Genomic DNA, 23,839 nt, shown 5'->3' with positions numbered 1-23,839 from the left:
CAGCGTTTGGACATGGCTGTGGCTAATCCGCTGTGAAAAGTAACATGTTGCTCATTTCTCGGTGGGATGCACTAATTATGCAGAAGCTAGGTGGACTTGTATGACAAGCCTGTAGCTAGTATACAAAGTTGTGTAACAGTACTACATATAAACTATGATTAACCCTTCACATTTTGTTTTAAAACAAAGAAGAATTCTTATATCAGAGACCTTATAGGCATTTGGTAATCTCATGGTGCATATGAAATGAGTTGTGCATTATAATCCATAATGCAGGATTTTTGCATGAGTGTGCTATTGGAGCATGGGAGGATAATTCGTTGGGGATTTTAGGGAATTACCTTTCAGTTGCCATAATTTCCTTTTTGAAGAGCCTGAAATTCTAATGGTTATAATCCTCAAAGTCATTAAAACAGTTTGCAAAGCAAAGCTTAACTGTCAGAGCATTACTTTTTTTTTTTAGTATCCCCTATACTATAAAATAATGAAATGAATAATGAACTTTACATCAGAGTAAATTACTGTGCTTTGTAAAGTAACATTATACTTTACTGGAAACATTTTGTTAAGTTTGTTAAAGATATTTTAGGTGTTTATATTCTTAACTGTCATGAAGGGGTCATAGACAACATTTTCAACAAGAAGCAGAATAAGAAGTCATGCAGCAGATGGTCTGGCCCCCACAGAGGGCTGGTCTCAGAATTATAGAGTGGGTTTACATAAAGGCAGAGAAGAATTTGAGTGACAGCCTAAATCCACAGAAAAGCTGCAGAAAGTTCCCCAAATGTTTAAAACACCCAACTGCCAAGTGTTATAAAGAACAGTACCATGGAGAATTGGTGCCATTTTTAAGTCAATGGGTGAATGCACCAAATGTTGTTTATCTCCAAGTATTTTCTTGCGTCCTCTCTTTAAATGCCTGAAACCTTTACAGAACAGTACTCTGTGTTATAGCGCATGCAAGAATATCTGGAGCTTGTTTTTAGACATGTACCTCTGAATTTTAAATCTAAAAATATGTGTTTAAATCAGAACTAATATTATCTTTTAATGTGATTTACATGTCAGCAGAGACATGAAAACATGAGACATGTTGGATTGTCTAGGTCATAACTATGTGTCTCTGTCTTCAGATCCTGGTCCATGTAGGCTTCCTAACGGAGGAGTCTGGAGATGTATTCAGCCCCAAGGTGCTGAAAGGAGGCCCTCTGGGAGAGATGGTCCAGTGGGCTGACATCCTGACTGCCCTGCATGTTCTGGGACACAATCTCAAGATCTCCATGTCTGTTAAGGAGCTTCAGGGGTGAGTTATGTTTAACGTGCTGGTGATAAATCACGTGATGTAATGTTTGCTTCTTCTCAGAGAAAATAAGAGGCGATTAATGCTCTGCAGCAGCACAACATTAACCAAACACTTGGACCACTTTGACCAAAGCCTTCACTAATGTCACTCTGTCACAACTGTAATTTACATGAATACACAAATGGACCCCTAGTGACAGCTTTGTCGACAAATCCATGACCTTTTCACAGAATGTAGAAGAGCTTTGCTCTCTAATTATTCCTGTTTCCTTTTTAATCCAAAGATAAGGCATGGAGGCACTAAGGTGTTGATTTATTTGTCACTATATTGATCTCAAATAGAGCTTCCTGTCAGTTGGTATGCATTGGTATGTCTTTTTTTTAATTCAATGTCAGCACGCTTGCGTGTTTCTGCTGACGGATACAGCAGTAGAGCCAACACACACACACACACACACTCACTCACACACACAGACAGGTGGATGGATGTAAATCTGATGTGTTAGGAAAGATCCCTCAGGCTTGTTCTGCCCAGTCTACGCAATGGTCGAGACCGAATAAATCACAGAGGTTGTCATCTTACATGAAGATGGATGGCTAATGTTGTAGAATTATGAATAGGCGCATTGTGAGAAGACAACTAAATCACACCAGGTGACGTCTTTGTTCAGCCTTGATTGGGCCAGTAGTCTTTGTCTTCCTGCCATCGTTGATCACTGCGATGACACAGGGGGGGAGTATAGATCAATATAATGATGCCTTCAGAGACCCCGCTGTTCTCTGTATTTTAGACTTTGCGCCACCCGCGACAACTCTCACAAATCATAGAAGAAGTATTGTATTGACGCTCAGCCTTTGGCAGTCATTTTGTAGACATATAGCACATCTGCAGGGACCAGGAGAGAGTGGGAAAAATCTAGAGGAATGTTACACTTTAAAAATGAGTTCAGAGATGACAGGGACATCCATAGGGCTGAGTTCCCTTGTCAGTCTTGAAATGGATGGCAGGATTGTTTTTAGAGTCTGCTTGTCACTGCATTGTCTTGGGAACCACATTTTACAAGTGGTCCCTCTTTACATCCTGGTGATGTTTTAGTTGACTGCACAGTGTAACCTAAGCATGAACAATTATTTTATCCACACAACATTTTGTCGTCACCTTTGCTTCTTCTTGTTGTACATCTTTGCACACAGTTTGTCACAGAAAAGTTTTAGGGTAGTGTGTCCAATCACTTTTTGTTGTCAGTTCTTTTTTTCACATACTTTGTCTCTACCTTCAGTGGGACATAACAATTGGGCTATAAACTATATGGCTATTGCTGAACTGTATGTGTATGTAAAAACAAATCTGAATCAGAATCGTGTTTATTGCCATGTAAGTGAAGAAGTTACAGATTACTAGGAATTGGTCTTAGAGATTAGTGCGTACATAGAACGTATAACAGTTAACATAAAATAAGACATAAGACGCATGCATGGTTAAAAAAATAAAATAAGATAAATAGGATAAAATAAGGTAAAAGTAAAACAAAGTGAACAATGTAATCTAAAAATAAGGCAATAAATTGACATGACATTACAGACATACAGTGAACAGAACAGAACATGAGTAACGGCTGTAATAGCACAACATAGACCCTGATATGAACAAGTGTAACAGGTACCACATGGGTCAGTGAGGTGGTACCAGTGTGCAAAGTAGTGCAAGATGGTATGTAAACAGTGCAAACAAACAAAAAAACAACAAATGTCACTATAAAGAGGGTACACTGGATACAGGTATTACTGTCATACCAAACCATAATGCAATATTCTGTGCTGTTTTGATATAATAATAAAATAATATAATCTAATATAATAAAATCCATATAAACCCCATTATTACCTGCCTGATGACTGAGCAACACACAACCATACACAGTGAAAAGGACAAAAGAATGAACCCATTAATCTCTTGAGTTGTTTTCATATTGTACTCTCAGATGCTGGGTTTGTGTTCGTTCACACCATGTTATGCAAATGCAATTATCACCATTTGTTGGTAAACAGACAGGCTTTTGGATTTGATTATCTTACACCCTTCACAACACTGTGTATGTGTCACAGTTCATAGTGTTTCATACAAAATACGTTAGATTAAACTCAACAAATAGGTGGACAAAACCAGTCAGATAAGCAAACAAAACAGAGACTGCGATATAAATACCAAAAAAAGATCTGACTGTCTGCATAGGCAGCCCAACAGAGACAAATCTGAAATATCTGGCAGAAAGACAACGATTGCCCCAACATGGCTGCTTAGTCGAAGTTCAGTCCAAACACATATTTGGAAACTGTTTCACTTTCCTTTGAGCAACACTGACCAACGGTAAAACAAAGCTGAACAAATAGTGCCTTTGGGTCTATCCATCGTCACGTTTCCTCCTCTGCACTGTGTGTGTGTGCGTGCACGTAGTGTGTGTTCACAGCTCTCTACAGCAACTCTCAAATGGCTACATCTGAGAGTTGTGATTGGGTTGTGAGGAAGCAGAGGGAAGCCATAATTGGCCACTGTGGGGATGATTAGGTCGAGGGTTGTGTTACTGTATGTAACACACACCCTGGTTTGTAATTTCCGGTGAGCACTGCAGTGAGGTGGTAGGACATCATTCACTAGAGATGCTAAGACGCCATGGCTATTGACCAAAATGACAATTCTTTATTTAACAATGGGGTAAATTAAACTTGCTGTAAATATGATAATTAAGCTCTTCAGCTCTTTTTATTTTTTGAGGTAATAACAATACAGGGATCATTTACTTAATTCCTTCCTGAGCCATATCTCCGTCTCACGGCTGTCACTGTGCTGATGGATGCACTGATGTTCATGGAAAAGCCTGAGGGGGAGAAAAAGGAAAAAAAAAGGGAGAACGGCAAAGTGCTGAGTGCGCATCTGTGGAGTCAGGGCACAGGGACTCTTGGTATTCAAATATGCATATGTATTTTTTGAAGGCCCACTGGTAAATGATATTCCCTCTGTGTTGAGAGCTGGACTATCCTTCCTTTATGCACTGAATTTTTACCATTTACCACCAATTACACAGCAGCATGCAAGTCTGAGTTAATTCAATTCAGGTTTTTGCATCTCGCCAAATCTGCTGAGCTTGCATTCCTCACAACGTGGGCCCACTGGGTAGCATGATGGAAATGAAGCTGAATTGGCGTCTGTTAGATTGCCAAGCTGTTTAAGATATATTAGTGTGAGAAGGAGAGAAGACGTGGCTCTGCCTGCTCATTACAGCCTGTGGAGGGTCCAGATCACTCAGAGCTGCTGCAGTCATTGAAAATGTTGGATGGTCAGAACCATAGTGATGCATCCTGTCACTGCTTTTAAGCGACACATAAATAGTTCAGTAACACTGTGCGATGAAAAGAATCTGGCACAGGATAAGAAAGAATGGTCTCTTGATGTGTACTGCCTGCAGCACCCACAGGAAAACATAATCATTGTACAGTGAAGTACACAGGAAAATTGCTGCTGATTTACCTGGAGTTTACTGTGGTGGTGTAACCCAAGATTTCTCCCCCCAAGAGGGTCCAGACTCAGACCTACTTTAAAGGTCTGATATTAACCCTTCCTTAAGTTTATATGTGTATCCAGAGTGTCTGACCCAGTGTAAAACAACAGAAAGGTTATGTTTTCCTGTGTTTTTATAGTGCTGTTGGTTAGAATTGAGTTGGTTTTGGTTGAACTTTTTTTACATGATTATAGTGTTAAGCAATACCTCAGGCCTCATATGTAATCAGGTGTGGGCAGCGGAGTGGATAAAAAGGTTCGTATCTTGACATTTTTTATTCCACTTGGATTTTTGTGTTACGGGAGGTAATTACTGATTTCAAATCTAGCTGAAGGCAAAAACTCCCCAATCTCAGCTGTCATGGGTGGTTAAGAATCATATCACATACTGTACCTGCAATATATCCAGTTTGACTGCAGCCAGGAACCTCCTTCTTACCTCCTGGTCTCCTTACTGTCTCCATACTATCTGCTGTCAACCATCAATATAACGGAACAAAAGGAAATGTTGAAAATATGGTTAGTCACTTTTACATGCTTGCACTCTCCATCTTTTCCTCAGACTGTGTCATGTTACACAATTTAATCCCAACAGTAGGTAGTGTCTCCAGTTTCCATGGAGATTACTCTCCAGGTCTAGTTGGGTTTGGCGATAGAAAGACAGTAACAGCCACCTGTTTTATATACGAGTACAATGAATAAGGTTTACAGCTGACATCATGCCCTTCTTGTATCTTCTCTTACATTATACATCTCAGTCTTGTGTGTAAAGGTCAGATCTTGTCAGGAAGGTTTGATTTTTATATTGTGTGGATGGGTCAGCCTCTGGTGACAGGAAAGCAGGGCACTAGTATATATTACTTTCAGGCTTGAAGACTGTGTGTGTTATTGTGTGTGTTATTGTGTGTCTTCTAACAATCTATTTGTTGTTTTGGTGTATATCCATCTGTCTTGTGTGAGAAAAGGGAGCGTTTTACTGGGTTAGAATTACTCAATATGTGAATTTGTGCTAATACAGCAGTTGGACCAAGCTGTTAAAAAAGCGGCTAATGCTAGTTTGCATCATAAGCTCATTGCAATAAGACAGGCGCTTTGGTCCAGAGATGGCTTGCATAACCCAAGAGATTATTTTCCAAAAGATCTGATGTTATGTAACTCTTTGGAATGGTCTTCACTCTCACTTGTTTTTTCTCCGCTCTGTGTGTGTGTGTGTGTGTGTGTGCGTCCTCACTGTGCCATAAGTCTATAATTTATACACTACTTATGTAATTTTACATATCTAATATGACTTTTGCCAGCTTGTTAATCTATAAATGGTCCGCCTGTATTTTCCACATAATGGTTGCACTCAGAGCCACAGAAGTCACAAACCATGAACCAGTGAGGACAGCAGAGCTGCCATAAGAGAACGGGTGGACACATTGTGCTGCAGAGGCCAGTCTCATTTGCATCACACACATGAAAAGCATGTAAAAAAAAAACAAAATATAAATATACCAATTATGTTGGTAACATAAATTAACTGTTTTGAAAGATACATTACATGTTTATGAGCTTAGTTATTCTCTCTGGTGAGATGTTTGTAGTTGCAACAAGTTGAACAATCTCTGTTCTTTCAAATGATTTGGTGGCTGTAGCTCGTAGTTGTGGATGTGGAGGTTTGAAGGTTGTTCAGTTCTTTTCCCCTTCAGCTAAGAAACCATCTCAGAAATGTCCATTTACTACTTGTGTTTACTACTTCCACCACTGTGTTGAGAGATGCTTCTGTTTCCCTGACTGAAGAAGAAGCCAAAGTCTCTCTGTTTTCATAAACTTTTCTTCTCTCTCTCGCTCTCCCTCTCTCTCCCTCTCTCTCTCTGTCTCACTGTCCCACTGTCTCTCCACACCTTTCCTCCTTTCTTAACCCTCCATCAACCTGACTCCCTCACCTTCCATTGTCATTAAAGTGAAGCCTGAAGAGAAAGTGGAGACAGTGACTTAAGTTCAACTCCTTCACTTCCACAATCTGGCTGGGAGCTCCCTTATTATACCTGCCCCAAGCAGATAAGAGCACACACATGCCCACATAACGTCTTTGAACATCCAGCCTTGCTTTTCTTGCTTCTGTCTCAGAAGTTTGTTGTTATCACCCTCCTCAGATTCCTGCTTTACCTTTATCTTTAGTGCTTTTCTGTTGTTTTTGACTTTGTTGTGTAAGTGAGCGACTATGCAGGTTTAGGTGGGAACAACTTGTAAAGCTGCTGACTCAAAGCATTATTATAGAAGTCTCTTATTAAAAATATCCAAAGTTTGTATAAAAAGGGAGCAAGTATGTGATCTCTTTATTCATGAGAACCTGCTGAGGTGCGTGAAACTCTTAAAGTGAGGTAGCTCCCTTTTTATGGGAAACTGTAGCACATTAACATTAATCAGATGTTAGTGTGTGTATTTGAGGCATGTGAGTCGAAGTGTCAGCTTGTCTCTTTGTTGTAAACTAGAGCGTATAAATGAGGGGTATGCTCACTCTGCACCATTTTGTGTGCTTTAAGTGTCTGAGTTAGCAGAAATAAAAATACTAGCAAAGTTCCTTTCCTCTCCTCCTCTTGGTAGATCCTCTGCTTCTGTCTTCTCTTGTTTTCTTAACCTTTTTTTCATTTTTTGTTTCTTTAGCTCCCTCTCTCACTCTCTTTTTGTCTTTCTGTTTCTTTCTCCTTCTCCCTACAGCTATTCCCTGCTAAGCTCCAATCAATGTGCTTGTTAGCGACTTCCTAGATTTTTAGAGCATTTCATCACCCCTACCCTCTTTACTTCTAACCCCCTTACAGGCACACACACACATAAACCATAGTGGAACAAGCTTGGTAATGATTTCCCATATCCTTTATCTCAAATTTGAAGAGAAAAAAAAACAGTTGTGGCCCCTGTTTTCGTTAGCGGTGTTGCTTTGACTCGCATCTCCGCATGACATTACCTCTAATTGGTCTGCGTGACACAACTGGGGCTTGTACATACAAATAGGACAAACTGCTGCTTATCTTGCTTCAGCTGATTTAGCACAATGCTCAGTGTTCTTGCATAACTGCTCATACAGTTAACCTTGTGAGCCTTGTGAAGCTGCACACAGGCACACATAAGTAAACCCTCTATCATGTGACTTAAAGTGAATAAGGCTACATGTATAGCATCACTTATTGCATGTTAATTATTATATGTTCTTTGTATGCACCAATCACTAAGGCAAATTCCTAGTAATGTGAACCCCCTTCACTTACATGGCAATAAACATGATTCTGATTCTGATTCTGATTCTGATTCTGATCACTTCCAGGTCACAGAGTGTAATCAAGTGTAGGTAGGGGTTAGCAGCATGGAAGCTAGTGATGTTATGTCAGTGACTTTTTGACTTCAGTCAGAGCTGAATGATGTGTATGTGCTAGCTGAATAGATATTTGTGGCTTGATTGAGCTGATAAATACCCATAACTACTGCAGGCACTTTTACCTGTCCAGTGTTAAAGAGACTTGAGTTTTGTGTCCACAATTCTCAGTTGCATTAATGTCTCCCTGCTGTTCTAGCTACAACACTTTCACAGATCACTGATATTCTTCTCTGAAGCCTACAGAGTACCCAGTGCTGCTATTTATACCTGTACTTTTACAGCTGTAACATGTCAACATGTTAAATAAAAAAGGTGTGTTTTTTCTTGTGGAGAAACAATGTGTGTCCAGTTTTAGCTAAGTGTGTACCGGTGCAATGTGAAATCTAAATGCAGTTTCCATTTTGGTCTTTGTATGGCCTATGTTGTCAGGCTAGAAGAAATGCTACGGGAGGTCGGTCTCTGCTGGCTGTAGGGCCAAAACACTTAGCTCTGGCTAAATAAATTGAAGAAAAAGAAGACAGTAGATAGACAGGTACACTGATGGGATGTGAGTGTGTTGCATCTGTGTATGTGTGTGTTTCCTCATCCCTGACTCGCTGGTGCTGCAGACCTTTCACTCCACTCTCAGGATTTGAAGCAGTGGAGGAGAGTTTTTAGCACTGAATAGGCTCCAAGGTATTGGAACACGTTAAACCAAGCACCAGTAAAACTGACAATATCAGCCCTTTACTGACTGTCTCTTCCTCATCTTAAATTTTTATTTCTCACAAGAAACTGCCTGAGGAAAGTAGAAAAGGAAATAAGCACAATAAAAAAACAAAATGGAAGTTAGATGTAGTAATGTAATCTGGTGAATATGTCGCCATCACCATGTGGATCAGTGGCACAGAAGGCAGAGTAACATAGACAAAGATCTGTGTCAGTGTCTTAGATAGTAAATAGTGTGGCAGAGAGAACTAAATCCATTCTTGGCTTAACAGAAATAATGAACCTCAGCTTGGAAGATTATAAACTGCATAATGGTTTTTAATTGCCTCTCAGAGCAACGGTGCATGATCATTACTGATAAATGAGTGTGCAGCACCTGCTCTGCAAACATATAGTCATCGCTTCTGATGTTGGGAAAGAATGCAGTCATGCATTAAAAGAAAATATCCATAGCTGCATCATCAATTATGTGCAGCAGGGAGACGTTCATGTGGTGTTTTCCCATTCCAGCTTTTTATCCTCGCTTTCACCAAAAAATGTTTTTATTAGTGATAAATTGTGTGCAAAGAAGTTTTGTCTTTTTTTTTCTAGGTCAATGTGAACTCTATTCTTTATCTACTCATTATATTATCTTTTAAAGAAACAATAGCTCAAATGACATTGATACCAGACAAAGCAATTTATCACGTCTGCACCCAGCATTGCAAAAACGGGGTCAGAAACCTCTTATTATGCACATTTTGCTTTAACAAGCCTGACAGTGCTTGTTAGTTATGTTAGAGCGCGTGTTGTCTCTACCTTTGCTGGATTAAAGGCAGCAGCTGATGTGAGCAAAGTCAGGCATAATTAGCTTTTGGTGCCTGCATATTCTACTTCATGAGGCGTCCTTGGGAGTTGTGAGGAGTTAAAATGAGGACCCCAAACGTTTTGCTCAATGATGCTGTCAATGTCTCCTCTTCCTAATAGCTTAAAAAAGAGAACGGCTGTCATAGCTCATAGCTGGGCTCAAACTGGTGTCAGTACGCCTGATATTTCTGTGCCCTCTGCAGGAGAAAATTGGGCCATTTTAAGGCAGCCAACCTTGAAATTAGGCTGAGCGAGGAAAGGTGTTTATTTCACTAAATCTAAATAGATTGCTGTCTCTTCCCTCACCTTTACTTCTGTCTTTGATTTCCCCACTCTGTCTCACTTTAGCCTTTTCCCTTAAAGTCTTATCTCTGGTTTTCACTGCAAATTCTCAGAAATAACTGAACACAAGGGCAGAAAGTCAGATGTAAAGCACACTGACAGATCCTTTTGTGAACGCTGGCTGTGTGAGTGCAGACAAATGCAGCTCCTGCTTTACTAACAAACCAACACTGTATTTCTCCCTTCTTGATCAATGCATGACATCATGTCTGTCCCTCAGAACTAACGTGATTTATCTACACTTTATTTCAGTAATATGGATTGGTTCCTGACCGATCCTGTCTTTATGTGTGAGATAATTAAGAACAATGATTAAAAGAAGGGAATAATCTTACAAATGCAAGCAACTAACAAGATTTAACAGGGATTATAAATATGGCAGCTACATCTGGATCCTGTAGAATAATGAGACACCATTCTTTAACCACCTCTTTACTGTTAGGTTATGAAGCTATTGGGCAAAGTCTCAGAGGAAAAGCTTGACATTTATAAGTGGTATTATGTGAAAAGATTGTGCACATATACCTACTAAAGCAAGGCAAAATGTATCTATTACCATTGCTGTAATTGGTTATGGACCAATATTGGTGCATATATGTGGATGGAGTCTGGCATTTTGGTGCAGAGAAGGTCTGTTTCACTTACAGTACAGCCTGTAACTGTAATGTCTTTATGATGGAATAGCTTTAAGGCTTCTCTTTTTTCAGTGTCAGATTCACTTGGGCAGTGTGAGACAGCCTGAGAACAAGTGTCACAGGAGCATGAGAGTTGGTGATCCTGCTTTTAAGGACAAGCTTACATTAGAATGTTAGAATGATACAAGGAACCATGCTAACATGATGATGGTAAGCATATATATATATATATGTGTGTATCAATGCCTGCACTGTTCTGATTGGCCTGCTGCATGAAAAGACAAACTAGCATGGCAGATCTTGTTGCACAAGAAAACTGAGGCACAGCTCTGACTGTGCAGAGCCAGCACGCCCATTTAAAGCCTGCACAGAGCTCTCGGTATTGTTTTCTGTGGGAATGGCCAAAGGTGATAGCAGCGGTTTTATAACGACATTACATGTGGAAGGTGCTAATCACAGACATGTTCGTGGTTAGAGGTTAAGAGAGTTATTATTGGGTGTGGCTGTCACCCATTTATCTGTCATGATGTCATTGTTTGCATGACCAACAAACTCGGTAACAAACGCCTTGTGACTTTTATCGTAGTGTTTTTTTTACGTTCTCCAAAGAAGAATAAAGAATGTAGTTTTACAATGTGATTCCAGTGTCACTTCACCTCCCCTTCATCATTTCTTTATACTTTTTGCATGGCTGCACAGTGTCCTATCAGCTCCTCATGTGAACTTTTTAATTAACATTCATTACAAACAAATAGTACTTGCTGATGAAAACGATTCTAGTCATTCAAGCAGTGATGGTCCATTGAATGTCTCATTTCAGGTGAGCTTGAACTCAATTCGTGCAGCTGAGTGCAGCTTCAGAAGGTGGATGATCTACAACACACATCGATAAAAATCAGTTCTCCATTGGTGCTCTGCCCCGTCAGCGGGCTAATACTAATGACTTCACTTATGTGTGTGTGTGTCGTAAAATGTGTCATGGCACTCGAATCCACACATCCACTTGACGTCAGATAATTTGTGAGCACGACTGTTTGCTCCTACACATTCATTCACTGTGCATGCGTTCGCTTCACACTCGAGCACAAGGCGTCTGCCTGCTGTATCACTTGACTGGCACTCTGCTTCCGTTTTATTCCTTCCTGAGTGCCAGTGGCAGGTTGCAAAGTGGATTTATCTGATCTGCACCATGTGTGAGAGCATAATGATATGTACATCTGCCAAAGCAGCTATTTACACATCCATAGCCACACCATATGTGTTTTCATACATGTTAGTGTGGTCTCACACGCCTACCTGTGGGTGTGCGTGTGTGTGCATTTCCTATTCCCTCGACTTCCTCCGTCACAACCAATGCCGGCTCTTATTCTTCTTGATTTACTGGGATTAGATCAAAAGTTGCTGACGGAGGAAAAAGCGCTGGCTGCCTGATGTCTTGGGAGACAAAGCAGGAGCAGACTTTATTAGCAAACAGTGCATATGCAATTTTGTGTGTGTAAGTGAGTGCACTTTTGTACTGCTATCTTTGTGAGAACCAGTTTTACTGTTGTTAATTTATTGATGTATGCACACCTCCCTATGTCCAGAAAAAACACTCAGTGGCATGACTGACAGACACAAATACACACACCTCAGTCCTATATATCAGAGTCTGTATATTCATCTGTATAGATGAATGCAACAGTGTGCAAAATATTATCATGGTGTCCTTTTTCAATAGGTGGTCATGACACTGATACTTTTAAAGTCAGATAAGTAATATTTGAACTTCATTTAATCTTTATCTTATCTTATGGCATCTGAACATAAAGAAAATACATAAAGAGACAGATATTTTGCTTTTTTTATTTTATTTGTGTAGTGTGGTTAGAAACATGGACAGCATGTGTTTTTCCTTCACTTCTCCCTTTTCTCTCTTTCTTTCTGTTCCTTCCTTCTTCTCTTTTTTCCTGCTCCTGTCGCTCTTTCATCAGTTTTTTCTCAGCCTTTCTTCTCTCCCTCTCAGACATGGGAGGCTCACTGAGTTTTTTGCTGCAGGAGTTTTCTCTCCTCTTCCATTGTCTGAAGGGGCAGCTGAGTTGTCTTTAGGCTCAGCTGATCTTCCAAAGCGAGGTCTTTGGTTTTGGTTTCGTCCTGGCTCCAGGTGATCTGGCCTTCTTTGTCTTTGAGCTTGTTTGTGGTCTCCCTCACCTGTTCTCTGAGGTTGTTGTTTTCATCGCTCAGTTTGATGTTGAGACTTTCCTGCTCTGACATTTTTGAGTGTAGCTGCCCGTTAGAGTCTTTGAGAAGCTTCACCTGTTCTTCCAGGTCTTGGAGTATTTTGGCTTCCTCTTTTGCACCCAGCTCACTTCTCAGTTGATCCTCCAGGACTTTCTTTTCTTCTGTCAATTTAGAGACAAATTCATCTTTTTCCAGTGCGACCTATTGCACCCTATTTTCCAATTCTTTTGCTTTCTTGGAAAATTCGACAACAGCTTGTGACATTTGACAAAACGCTGTGTCTCCCCCTGAGTTTCTAATTACTGACGCTCCATCACCGAAGACTCTTTAAGTTCCTCCACTGTCTGTTTGAGCGCATCATTCTCAGCAGTGACTTGCAAAACTTTGCCTGAGACTCTTTCCTGATCTTTACGTTTTCCCTGACTTGCATGTCTAGAGACTGTTGAAGCAGGCTGATCCCATTCTGCTGTTCTGTCACTTTTCTTTCCAGCTCAGCTGTTGTTAATGCTGATCGTTGGTTCTGGCATCTCTCCTGCTCCAAGCGTTGTTTCTTGTTGGACAGCTCCTCCTTCAGAGCATCCAGTTGAGCATGGAGGTTGGCATTTTCATTATGAGCCTGCAGGAGAGCTGTCCTTTGGCACGGCAAGTTTCTAGAAGTGATCGTGTTACCTTGGTTCTCCATGGGACACAAAGGTTTTGTAGCAGTGTTCGATTTGTTGTACACGGCTCGCCTTTTGTTGTCGAATGGTAAAAGCAGCTTGTTGAACTTTGGTTAAACACACTGTGTGTGTCACTGACGGATGAAGATCGATTTGTCGCGAGCTAAATGGTTTATCATGGTACAGAGGTCCTACTTACTGTCTTCTGACATCATATGATGTCAGAGGCACTTATTAGTGATGGTTAATGTAAGGAGCTACAGAATACATAATGTCCTCACAAGGATGGCTGTACAAGGTGTTGGAAAGGAAGGAAGACAGGGAAGAAGAGAGCACCTGTACAGGCTCTAAACATACACACACACGTTCCCATTACAGGCACTGAGACCCCCTATTCTTCTAAATCCTTTTTCTTAATCTTTCCACCTTGTGTCTTGCCCTCTCTGTCGTTCTCCTCTGCCCACTTCTTCATCTTCCCTCCTCTTGTTCAGACACACTTTTTTTTTTCGACTGACTTCTTTTCCTTCACCTTGCTGCTCCATCTCTCTCCCTCGCTCTCTCTCTCTCTCTCTCTCTCTCTCTCTCTCTCTCTCTGTGTCTCTAATTCTCCCACTCTCCACTGTAGCTCTTCATCTGAGAATTTTATTATCTCTGACAGGAGTGTTGAATTTTTCCTCTTCCTTCTTTCATCTCTGATTCATACATCCCTCTGCTGCGCTCTATCGCACCCCCCCAAACCCCAACCCCCGCGCTCACCACAGACACGCACACTCTCTCTCTCTCTCTCTCTGTGTGTGTGTGTTAGTGTTTATGATGCCTTGCAGCTCCCTTATCTAGTGCACCCTGCCTTGGCTGATAACTTAGGCCCTGTCAGCTGCTTCTAGCCTGGCCGCATATGCGTCTATAAGTGTTTCGGTGCAGAAGATTGCATTGAATGGTATGTTTTGTATCTATGTGTAGTTCTGTGTATACAACTGCCTTTATGAGGACATTTAAATTAGAGCTAAGAAAAATGTGTATGTTAAAATTAGGTTCAGGACCTGTCCTGGAAATGAATGTCCTCACAAAGACGGTATGTCAAGGTGTGTGTGCCACTTAAGAGAAACTTTGCATGCACTGATCCCCTGGGTGTAATCAGAGGCGAAGGAAGGCAGAAACAGATGATTACATGGATGTTTGAGTGTTTGATTACTGTGTGTGTGTGTGTGTGGGTATCCAGGTATCATTTGATTGCACAGAGAATTAACACCTCGCTGATTTACACACAGTATTTACTTTTATATTTTATATATAATGTGTGTGTGTGTGTGTATGTGTATGCACACACTACATGAACATAGATACACAACACATACTTCTAACATCATAACTGAGGTTCTCATCATATCTTCTCGACATGTAAAATAGGCTTGTCTCCTGCTTACAGCTGCCTCTGGGGTCCACACATAAGAGGATCAGGCTGGTGTTGCACAATTTTGTCATCATGTCACGGTGATGAACTTAACCAAATTCAAGTTTGAGAGTTTCAAGGCTGAAACTTTAAAACTTTGATGTCACCTTATGCAACACAAGGCAACATTTTTATGAGACTAAGGATGATGAATTTTACCTCATTTAACCTTTAACCATTAATAAATACACAATTTCCGCACCCTGATCAAACAGAAATTGTGGTTGTATTTAAGAGTGATGTTTGGCAAATAAGAAGTTGAAGACAATGTACACAGACACCAAGAAAACACTACTCTAGACTAGATATACTAAAAAAAATGAGTTTTTTTAAATGTCTTTTTATGATAGGATGCACACACACACACACACACATATATTATACAGTGGTTGTCACCGTTTCCACTCTCACTGCTGACCCTTTATTGCCCTCTTGTCAGCCAGTACAGTGAGGATGACGTTCACTGACAGCACTGACCTGAATGCCCCTCAACTTTTGCACATGCACACAAACACACGAGAACAATGTAAAATGCATGTACAGTATATTCACACACATATCTGCACACAGTCCGACACACATCCCTGAAGATCAGAGGCCTCTTTTCACTTACGCAAGAACCTTTCCATCCAGAAATTCAAATTAAACCATCACATTTTCAGCATTTTTCTCCATCATTTATTAACGGCTCTTGTAATTAAGTCAGTGTCACACCATCTTCTTCTGCATTGGTTTAGCAGCGCTCAGTTGAAGACATTAATATAAAATTATATTAATGTGCTGATTTTCTGGGAATTCATTAAACAAAAGTTCAACACAATTTACACTAAATTAGAGTGGAAACTTAAAGTGACAGCACACTGAATAGAAAGACACAAAAACCTATCAATAAACCTCTACAAAGAGTAGGTCCTGACAGACCTACAGAAAAACGTTGCACAATGACAGATATAAGCTCTCGTTGAGTAATACACTGCATGTTATTGCTCATTTTGTGCTTTTGTGCGTCTAATAACACCCTGTCAAAATTGCTCCATAGGAGATCAATACTTGCATTTGGTATCGAACAAAATAACTATATACTGTAGCTGCATGCACCGGGAAACACACAAGAATCCTTAATGGATATGTGCAGAGTTTGACTGAGATTCTGTGTTCTCTAGTGGTAGACCAAATGAGTTTAAAAAGTTTTAATAGGAGGATGCTATATAGAAAGTAACATGTATAAAATGTGTGAACATAAAAGTTAATACTGCCTAATTTCCAGTGACCATCATGTATTTTTTCTTTACATTGATCAAAAGGACATGATAGTCCCAGGGCGGTATTAGAATTTCTTTTTATTTTTAATCCTTTTTTTTATATACATTTATGACTGCTGTGGATTAGCTGCATCCTCCACATGTCACAAGTTTTTTTTTTCTGTTAACAGCACACATTACCCTAATAAAAAAAAAATAAACAATAACAATGTAAGAATGAGCCTGTTTTGTTTGGGAAGGCTTCATGTACTCAGTCAGAATTTGCTTTGAATGAGGATTGGCAAGAAAACTCTGTATCTCTGCTTTCATACCTACTTACTTCCTCACATCCTCACACAATATGAAGTGTGTGTGTGTATGTGTAAAAAGAGCTTGTTGACTAGATGCCAGCCAAAAGACAAGAGAACCATGGGTAATTGGACTCCTGTGTAGCCCTCCATGCCACTGGAGTTGTGTCTGGGATGGCTGCCATAGTGTTGTGTGGGTCAGTGTGTACATTGCTCATGTCTGTTCTAACTGTATTAGGTCATTTCTGCACATTTCATGTGTAGATATTGTATGTGCCATGCCATTATGCAGACTGTATACAAACATTTGTATGAGAAGCTCAGAAGTACATGAGCAGGTAACAGATTAGGTAAACATGTTTGTAGCTGACTGCATGCTGTCAGTCTATCAGCTTGTTCAGAATATATGGCTGCCATCACTCAGAAATCATTTTGGCTGAACTAATAGTTGTCTGATGACACAACATCGCAGAAAGCTCTTGGGCAGGTTGGCACAGATGTCCACTTATTGATTTCATTACTGGGACTTCATGACCATTCTGTTCTAATGTTCTTCTTCTTGTTGTTTGTTGTAGTAGTTGTTAATTTGGCACAAACCTGCGTGTACTGAATGGATTTTATTGGACAAATGTCCATGTGTGTGATGTTGACAATAACATGACAGCAGTCTTTACTTTGTATAGTGTAGGGCTGGACTCATCCCTAATACCATCATCAGCCTGGATGCAGACATCCTGCACTTTCAGCAGTAGCTGTAAATAGAACACTGTTATTTTGTTTGGCAGTAAAAAAAACATGTCTTTTAAATTAAGCATAATGTCTATTACATAGTTGTGGTAATTATCCAGTGTTTAAATGTGCTTTTAATGTGCACAATAACACATAATACCCAGATGCACAGTGGTCATGTTACTGTAGTTTTTTTATTTTTGAAGAACAGCTATTAAACCCATCATACAATAAGTACATGTAACATGTAAATGTTTCTTTGATAGCTATGCCAATTTTCAAAATGCAGTAGGTCCTAATTTGATGAAGGGGAAGGTTCATCGACACCAGAAAAAATATTTTTATCAGCAAATTGTCCTTCAATGTTCCATAAGGAAACAAGAATAAACCCTTTTCTCCTCTAGCCAGTACACTATGGTGAAATAGCTGTCAAAATAGATGGATTAAAGGGAAAGGCTGAGAGAAACATAGAGTGAGGAGTCAATAAGCAGCTGTACTCTGTTCTTCTGCTTTTTTCTCAGCTGGTGCCACACAGTCCACTTTTTTGATTCCCACTTGGCATCACCACAGTCTGTCTAATGCTTTTCTCTCTGTTATATGACAAACTGATAAGTGCATGCTTTGACATTGTCTGTTTTCTATATTGAATCACCAGATGAGGTGATTATTACAGCTTTGGAGCGAAAACCACATGTGTTTGTCTGATATAAAGTAGGAGTGATGTATATAGTCAATGTAATGAGACATATTTATGCCCTCTTATCATTAGCATGGCAGATACTTCTCACATCACTTCACAGTGCAGTTCATTATTTTTCAGTTTTGGGACATTAATACACAGCAGTCTGTGTAACCTACTATACATGATCTAAAGACCTAAAAAAAACCTGCACATTTTATCCACCATATTTATTTTTAAATGGAATAATAACCCACAGTGAAGAAGAGTCCTGTGCAGTAGTTAAAGGTACTGGCAGCAAAAAATTCACTGTGAAGCTCTGTCTGACCCTTTTCTCATCATCACACCTCCCAGCCTTCAAGTAAAGTGTCAGAAGATTTTAACCAAAGTAAGACTGTGGGAGAAAAAAAATAATGAAATGTGCAAATGTGACTGAAGGTGTTCTATTATCTAAGACAAAATGTGAGAATAAGCAATCAGGAAAAATAAGGAGTCAGTATAAAAATCTGAAAAGTTCCTTGTCAAACCAAACTCGCCCATGTCACATTCAATATGTCCATACTTTACTTCTGTCATCTTCTTAGTTTCATATATGTCCACAACATAGAGGGGTAGTCTCTGTCCTCTGAGTGAAGATCTGTATCCATAAGTGATTTCAGGAAAAGCTATGAGTCCAGCTGCCTGGATTTAAACTCTTGGACATCAAAATCATCCATCCCAATTTTTGTTACTCAGGTTTGATGAAGCGCCACAGTGCTCAAAATGAGAGTACATTATAAATTTCATGTCCTGATTACTGTGGCAAAATGAGATTCAAAAAAACAAAATTTTATTAAAATGTCAAAAGGGATTAAATATCACCCTTAAAAAGTGGTCAGTAAACCTTTAAATAAATGCCAGTGTAAAATTTCCTCTTTAGTTTCTTGGTACTTATGAATGGATTCTGAATGGATTCTTTTAATAGAAAATGAGAGCTGTCCATCATCTGTAAGGGTGAAAGCAGACTTTGTGTCGTTAATGGAAATAAGACTAATTAGGGGCGCACACTCCAAGCAGAGTGCACACTTGAAAACCCATCATCTTTGTCCATAGTGCATCTCAGGGCTTCACACCACAGATGGTGGCTACTTAAACATAAATGCATGTAGGTCTGTGTTTAAAACAAGGGACGACGTTGGCTGCTGCCCTCTCCATGATAGACAGGAAGATGTATTTGAGGCTAGTGCATAATTAGTCCTTTAGTCCAAGTACTTTTTTATTTTTGAGTAGACTCAGTGGGGTGTGGGTGGAGCCTGTCCCAGCTATCTGAGAGGTGGGTACACCCTGAACAGGTTGACAGTCTATCACAGGGCTAAGAAGAAGTAATCGTGCAAGGAAATCTGCCCTCATACACTGCCATCATGCACAGCCTTACAAGAAGCAGAAATATCAAACAATCAACATTGCCTGCCTCTGTCTACACTGTATGTTATAACCACGTGGTGCTTTACATTTTTCATCTTACATAAAGCTCCTTTGATCTGCATGTTTTCACTCTTCTGATCGTGGTTAGCAGCTGCCAGCAAAGCTCCTTTAAGTGCTGCTTCTCGACACTATTAAATTACCCTTTGGATAAGCAGCGCAGCCAAACAGGCTCCAACGTAAAGCTAGTACAGCAAGATGAAATTCACTGGGGGTACAAGTGGTATTACAGTCTCCATTAGCCTTTGGCCTCGTCTGTCACAGTAATATCAGCAAGTAAGAGCGGGCAGACTGCTCACAGGTCAGATATCCAATAGCAGGTCTGTCAGAATGGTAGCAGTCGATCAATAAGTTGAAACTGAGTCAAACAAGGATGTGAAAGCAGACACAGTGTACCATGCACTGATAGAAATGTTGTGTTGCTTTGCGTATAGAACTGTCTCTCGCTCTGTCTCCTTCATCGGTTGTTGCTTACGATCCCTCTGTAAGGCACAGTTCAGACGGGTCATTACAGATTCAGCTCATTTCATCCTGATTGTTTGAATTGCGTTATGCCACAGGCCTCCCTAATGCCCCCTGGCTTACCTTTGATTGAACTCAGCATCACACATACGATACTATCTGTTCAACAAACACACTTTTTAATTCAAGTTTCAGGCAAAACACCATTTTAGTTTTTGCTCTCCTCCAGGGAATTTGATTTTTAACTTTGATATGAGACATTTCTCCCCAGAGCGTGGGGAGATGTAAACAGTGATGGGCTTTTGAGTGGTTTCATGTCAGTGTATTATTTGTCACCTCACTGTTGTTGAAGGATGTGCTGACGTTTTTCATCGTTGTGGCACACAGAGGGAGTTTATGTGCTGGTCAAAAATACATAAATAAATACACAACAAAAGGATCACCAAAGATCAGTTAATAAAAAAAAATACATAAAAAATGCAAAAATATTCTTTGGTTGCTTTATTCAGTAAACTTAAAAACTGGAGAGCCTCCAGACGTGATAGAAAAAGTTCACCTCGACACCTTCTGTGCCTTCATTTTACCTGTCCTTGAATGCATTTGACTGCAAGCTAACACTTTCTCTTCAGCTCCTCTCGGCTTTTTGTTTTGTAACAAGAGAAATGTTTTGATGTCAATTCTGTGTTTTTAGAGACATTCTTTTATCATATTTCTGTATTGAGTGTTGTATTTCTGTGTGTGTGTGTTGCAGGTTCCTCGGCGTCCCCCCGGGCAGAGGCAGTTGCCCCCTCACTGGTCCCCTCCCTTTTGACCTCATCTACACCGACTATCATGGCCTTCAGCAGATGAAACAAAACATGGGACTTTCACTCAGGAGACACAAGTGAGTGGATTAGCTGTTTGTGTGTGTGTGTGTGTGTGAGAGAGACTGTATACGCTCACTGCTTTACCTGTGCGTGTGCTGTTGTTGTTGTCAGCAATTTTCCAGGCAAGTGAGTGTAGGTTTATTGGCTGTGTTTATGGATTAATTATTGCTGGTAATAAGGTGTACATGTCTTGGTCCAGATGTCGGGCTGTAACTCATTCAGCTCGTTAAACTCACACTTTCATTTTGTAACACAACCACACTCCCTCTAACATTCATCACCTTTCAGTTAGCTCAAAATGCACAACATGTCAAACACCCGTGTCTGACCTGCATCCTTCCCTACACACACAAACTGGTACTGCACCACCTGTTAGGCACCATTTCACTCCACATCAAGAAGGGTAATAATAATAAAAAAAACTCCATGTGAAATACAAGATTGAGATATTGATGCATGCACGTTGTTGCAGTTCATTTGTGCAAAAACATTTCCAATCAAACTGTATTTCAGCAGCTTATTATTACAGTCTGAATGCTGAACGGGTGCGTGCAGGAGGGAGATGGTTAAACAGAGGAAAAGAGAAGACATCTGCCACATAAGAAAGCAGAAAAATAAGACAGGGAGTTTTTGTGCTGTTACAATAGCGTGCTTAATGGATTTTGGCATCGCTACAAAGATGCAACAACTCTAGAAACTAGGCCATAGTCATGAGGCCGAGGCAACGAAACATACAGCAATAACCAAAACTGGAACGTGAAGTGCCACAGTGCATTTGACAGAAGAAACCGCTGTACATCCCTGCAGAGCATAGCGGTATGAACCCACATTATCTTCAGAGCTCTTTCATGTTGTTGCCTCAGAAACAAAAGAGGATTGAAAGTCCACCTTCAACCCCTCAAAAACAGCTTGCAGCCGCGCCCCCCCTCGGTCCTTCTCTCATGTTTCCTGGTCCAATAAATTGGCATCTATGTCTATCCCCTCTACGTGATGACAATTGGCATTTTGTTTTGTTTGTTCTTGCTCCCAGCATAAAGAAACAGCAGTGGAAGATAAAAGAGGAGAGGGCATATGTGAGTAGGAGGTCAAAAGAAACTAAAAGAGGGATGCGTGAGGATGAGATAAAACGAGATGGCAACAAAGCCAAACAAACAGCAGAGGAAGAGAAATGCCAAAAAAACAGGACGGTACCTGGAGTCAACCTGACACCACATATAAAAATGGTCTCCATGTATTTTTAAAATCCAATTATGAGTGAAAGAAATGCATTACTCGTGGGCTGTGGAGCTATTTCCCAAGCACACAACCTGTTTTGCTGTCTCTCTATTTCTCACGATTTGTCTCGCGCACACACACACACACACACACACACACACACACACACACACACACACACACACTCAGTCCCACATTTCCCACAAACAGTCAGCAAGCAGTCAGCACCTAATTGCTTGCTGAGGTTAGCAGTTCTTTGTTCTCGTCATTACCGTGTGGAGTCTTGATTTCTGCTTTCACTAACAGGATGTGACTTTTAGTGTTGTAAGAGACAGTCTTTTGTTCACCGGGAAGCTTGCGGTGAAAGAATTATCTGAATGTTTCAGCAATACAGATGGAACATGGAACATCTATCTTCACTTTCACAAGAGGATGTGACTTAGTGATTACGAATGCATGCTGAGGATATTAAATGTGTGGACTCAGGTGAACATTTGCTAACACACATTTGAGCATGCCGTATCTGTAGCCCGGACATTGAACTGCTAGCGATTAGCCTCAGGCTATACTATTTGTCTCCTGAGTTCATACACACCATTGCTGTTGCCGTAAGTTGTAAGATACAAGATGTAACATAGTCTGCATGTCTCTGTGCTTTATACCAATTCCTACAATCCCCAGGAGGTTTAAGATAGGTCAATGACATACCTATTCACCTCTCCCCCCTCTCCCTCTCTCTCTCCTTGTCTGGACTGGTTGAGTCTTGTGCGCTGAAAGGAATCATTAATCAAGCGCTCTGAGCTTTGGGGCCCTTCAGCTCCCTTTAATTACTTTTGTTTTATGTTCCTACCAACATCCACACTCATTCATTATGCCTGAACAACAAGGTGCTCTCCTGTCCACTGTGCCACTGTGGATCGTGTATGTGTGTGCATGCGTGGGGGTGTATCGGTGCATGTGCGCCCCCTGTTAAAGATGCTGGATGCTGATAGGTGATAGTCTTAAATCACACCCACTCATCTGATAATGGGACTAGCATATTGATTTCTTCTGCATGCTGAATTTACTGCGCTGATAGAGGCGGATCAGGGAAGATATCCGGAGGGGATGGTCTGCCACAAAACAAAAACACCTTAGTAAGACGCATGGCAAGCAACAGTGCTTGTACAAGTAATGGACGATAAATGATACATGGACATGGGAATGTTGTGAACAGCCCTGCATAGAGGAGATAGGGCTGCACATGTTAACAGATTTGTTTCCTGTGTCTTAATTTTATGTGAAATTAACCTTAAGACTTCAGTAGGATTTCTATGTGTAATAAGGGGAAAGCAAATTATGTATTTAATTAATTAAAAGGCTCCAAGAAATATGAAACCAGTAATGCAGTACTGCTATACTGTTATATTAATATATAATGCCTTGCTTCAGCTTGAACATTAGCCTGATTTTATTTGAGTTTGAATACACTAAAATAAAACAGAAAAGACATAAATATGGCTAAATGTATCTTCCGAAAAGGGTCAGTGAAAAATACAAAGAGAAACACACAGGACAGAGGCTAACCTGACACATTCTGCAGCAAAGACACATTATCTTACACCTTACACTTTTGCAACGCTGTGTGTTGTACTGACATGAGCAAATGTATGTGACAGATGGTTTGTTGACAGCCAGCTAACAAATTAAATCAGGCAATGAGTCAAAGAGTAAAAGAAACTGTGTGAAGTGTGCGTGTGCTGGGGGCAGGTGAACCCAGCACTCTCCTAAATTCAAACAAGTCAAAGAACACAGAGACAGAC

General features: G+C 40.3%; 1 protein-coding gene across 2 annotated transcripts in view; it reads left to right on the top strand.

Annotated features, from left to right (window-relative positions):
* Positions 1–23,839, top strand: part of LOC114436353 (alpha-1,6-mannosylglycoprotein 6-beta-N-acetylglucosaminyltransferase B-like) — an 84,189-nt gene that overhangs the window by 46,593 nt on the left and 13,757 nt on the right. For both annotated transcript variants that reach the window (XM_028406586.1, XM_028406578.1), the window contains exons 8-9: positions 1,134–1,303; positions 20,708–20,839. In XM_028406586.1, the coding sequence (XP_028262387.1) occupies positions 1,134–1,303; positions 20,708–20,839 (302 nt within the window). The remainder of the gene's footprint in view (positions 1–1,133; positions 1,304–20,707; positions 20,840–23,839) is intronic.

The sequence above is a fragment of the Parambassis ranga genome, chromosome 1 (assembly GCF_900634625.1).
Source record: "Parambassis ranga chromosome 1, fParRan2.1, whole genome shotgun sequence".
Lineage (NCBI taxonomy): Eukaryota > Metazoa > Chordata > Actinopteri > Ambassidae > Parambassis > Parambassis ranga.
The sequence above is the reverse complement of the archived record's forward strand: the minus strand, read 5'-3'. Positions and strand labels throughout refer to the sequence as shown.